Here is a 2500-nt window from a genome sequence, read left to right on the forward strand (position 1 = left end):
ACAGTCATACAATCCAACACAGTCGCAGTCACTAAATCCAACACAGTCGCAGTCATACAATCCAACACAGTCGCAGTCCTTCAATCCAACACAGTCACAGTCATTCAATCCAACACAGTAGCAGTCATTCAATCCAACACAGTCGCAGTCACTAAATCCAACACAGTCGCAGTCATTAAATCCAACACAGTCGCAGTCATTAAATCCAACACAGTCGCAGTCACTAAATCCAACACAGTCGCAGTCACTAAATCCAACACAGTCGCAGTCCTTCAATCCAACACAGTCGCAGTCACTAAATCCAACACAGTCACAGTCATACAATCCAACACAGTCACAGTCATACAATCCAACACAGTCACAGTCATACAATCCAACACAGTCGCAGTCATTAAATCCAACACAGTCAGTCATTAAATCCAACACAGTCGCAGTCATACAATCCAACACAGTCGCAGTCATACAATCCAACACAGTCGCAGTCATTAAATCCAACACAGTCGCAGTCCTTCAATCCAACACAGTCACAGTCCTTCAATCCAACACACTCGCAGTCATTAAATCCAACACACTCGCAGTCATTAAATCCAACACAGTCACAGTTGTTGATCTCAACACAGTTGCAATTGTTCATCCCAGTACAGCCATTCATCTTCACAACGCTGCCTAAGTTTTGGTTTTGGTTCATTTTGCTTTGTCTGGGTTTAAACATGTGTGTGTATCTCTTTATTGATTATTCCTTTAGAGAGATGGAATTGATCTTCTCTCTCTCTCTCTCTCTCTCTCTCTCTCATGCACACACAAACACATTCAGAAAACATCCATAAACACACACCTAGCCCCCCTACACTCTCAGACACACACATGCAAGTCAGTATTGCTTACCCAGCCTCTAACAAAGAACACACACACAGGCAGAGTTCCTTGCTCACTCAGCCTTTAACAACGTAAACACTTTATTGAGGCCCAAAGCCATCCACTCATAACTCTAACAAGGATGCCAATACACTGCGGAAAAATGAAAAATCTGGCAACATCAGACATGAAAGAGTGCTGTGAGAACAATGTGGATTAGATGCAGAGGGTCTGGGGTGCCAGATCATAGAGATCATAGAGTCAACACTAATAACCTGTAATAATCAGACAGCCAATAATCCATAGCCAGCAATGAGTTTTAACTGACAACTACCTCAAGTGTGCCAGGGGTCACAAAGGAGTTCCTATACCCCTCAGTGATGGGTCACCATAGAGTTCCTTTATCTCTCAGTGATGGGTCACCATAGAGTTCCTTTATCTCTCAGTGATAGGTCGCCATACAGTTCCTTTATCTCTCAGTGATGGGTCACCATAGAGTTCCTTTATCTCTCAGTGATGGGTCACCATAGAGTCCCTTTATCTCTCAGTGATGGGTCACCATAGAGTTCCTTTATCTCTCAGTGATGGGTCACCATAGAGTTCCTTTATCTCTCAGTGATGGGTCACCATAGAGTTCCTTTATCTCTCAGTGATGGGTCACCATAGAGTCCCTTTATCTCTCAGTGATAGGTCGCCATACAGTTCCTTTATCTCTCAGTGATGGGTCACCATAGAGTTCCTTTATCTCTCAGTGATGGGTCACCATGGAGTTCCTTTATCTCTCAGTGATGGGTCACCATAGAGTTCCTTTATCTCTCAGTGATGGGTCACCATAGAGTTCCTTTACCCCTCAGTGATGGGTCACCATGGAGTTCCTATACCCCTCAGTGATGGGTCACCATGGAGTTCCTTAACCCCTGAGTGATGGGTCACCATGGAGTTCCTATACCCCTTAGTGATGGGTCACCATGGAGTTCCTTAACCCCTTAGTGATGGGTCACCATAGAGTGCCTATACCCCTCAGTGATGGATCACCATGAAGTTCCTATACCCCTCAGTGATGGGTCACCATGGAGTTCCTATACCCCTTAGTGATGGGTCACCATGGAGTTCCTTAACCCCTTAGTGATGGGTCACCATAGAGTTCCTATACCCCTTAGTGATGGGTCACCATGAAGTTCCTATACCCCTCAGTGATGGGTCACCATGGAGTTCCTTTACCCCTCAGTGATGGGTCACCATGGAGTTCCTATACCCCTCAGTGATGGGTCACCATGGAGTTCCTATACCCCTTAGTGATGGGTCACCATGGAGTTCCTTTACCCCTCAGTGATGGGTCACCATGGAGTTCCTATACCCCTCAGTGATGGGTCACCATGGAGTTCCTATACCCCTTAGTGATGGGTCACCATGGAGTTCCTATACCCCTCAGTGATGGGTCACCATAGAATTACTTTAACAGAAACATTTCTACTGGTTCTTCAGTGAGGAGAAAGACACTACAGCACTGACTCACCTTGGACTCTTTGCTGTAGGCCAGCAGTTTGTCTTCCTCGGATGGGTGGAAGAGCAGCGTTTCCACGGTGAAGGACAGCGGCTGACGCTGGAAGGAAGCTCCCTCATCTGTGCTAATGAACAGCATCTG

At 45.9% G+C, this 2500-nt stretch overlaps 1 protein-coding gene across 1 annotated transcript in view; it reads right to left on the reverse strand.

The window, feature by feature from the left end:
• sorcs2 (sortilin-related VPS10 domain containing receptor 2) overlaps positions 1-2500 on the reverse strand; it is a 134638-nt gene that overhangs the window by 1090 nt on the left and 131048 nt on the right. Inside the window, exon 3 of the mRNA XM_072687131.1 lies at positions 2372-2500. This exon is cut by the window's right edge and continues 36 nt beyond it. Within this exon, the coding sequence (XP_072543232.1) occupies positions 2372-2500 (129 nt within the window). The remainder of the gene's footprint in view (positions 1-2371) is intronic.

The sequence above is a fragment of the Salminus brasiliensis genome, chromosome 9 (genome assembly GCF_030463535.1).
Source record: "Salminus brasiliensis chromosome 9, fSalBra1.hap2, whole genome shotgun sequence".
NCBI classification, from domain to species: Eukaryota; Metazoa; Chordata; class Actinopteri; order Characiformes; family Bryconidae; genus Salminus; species Salminus brasiliensis.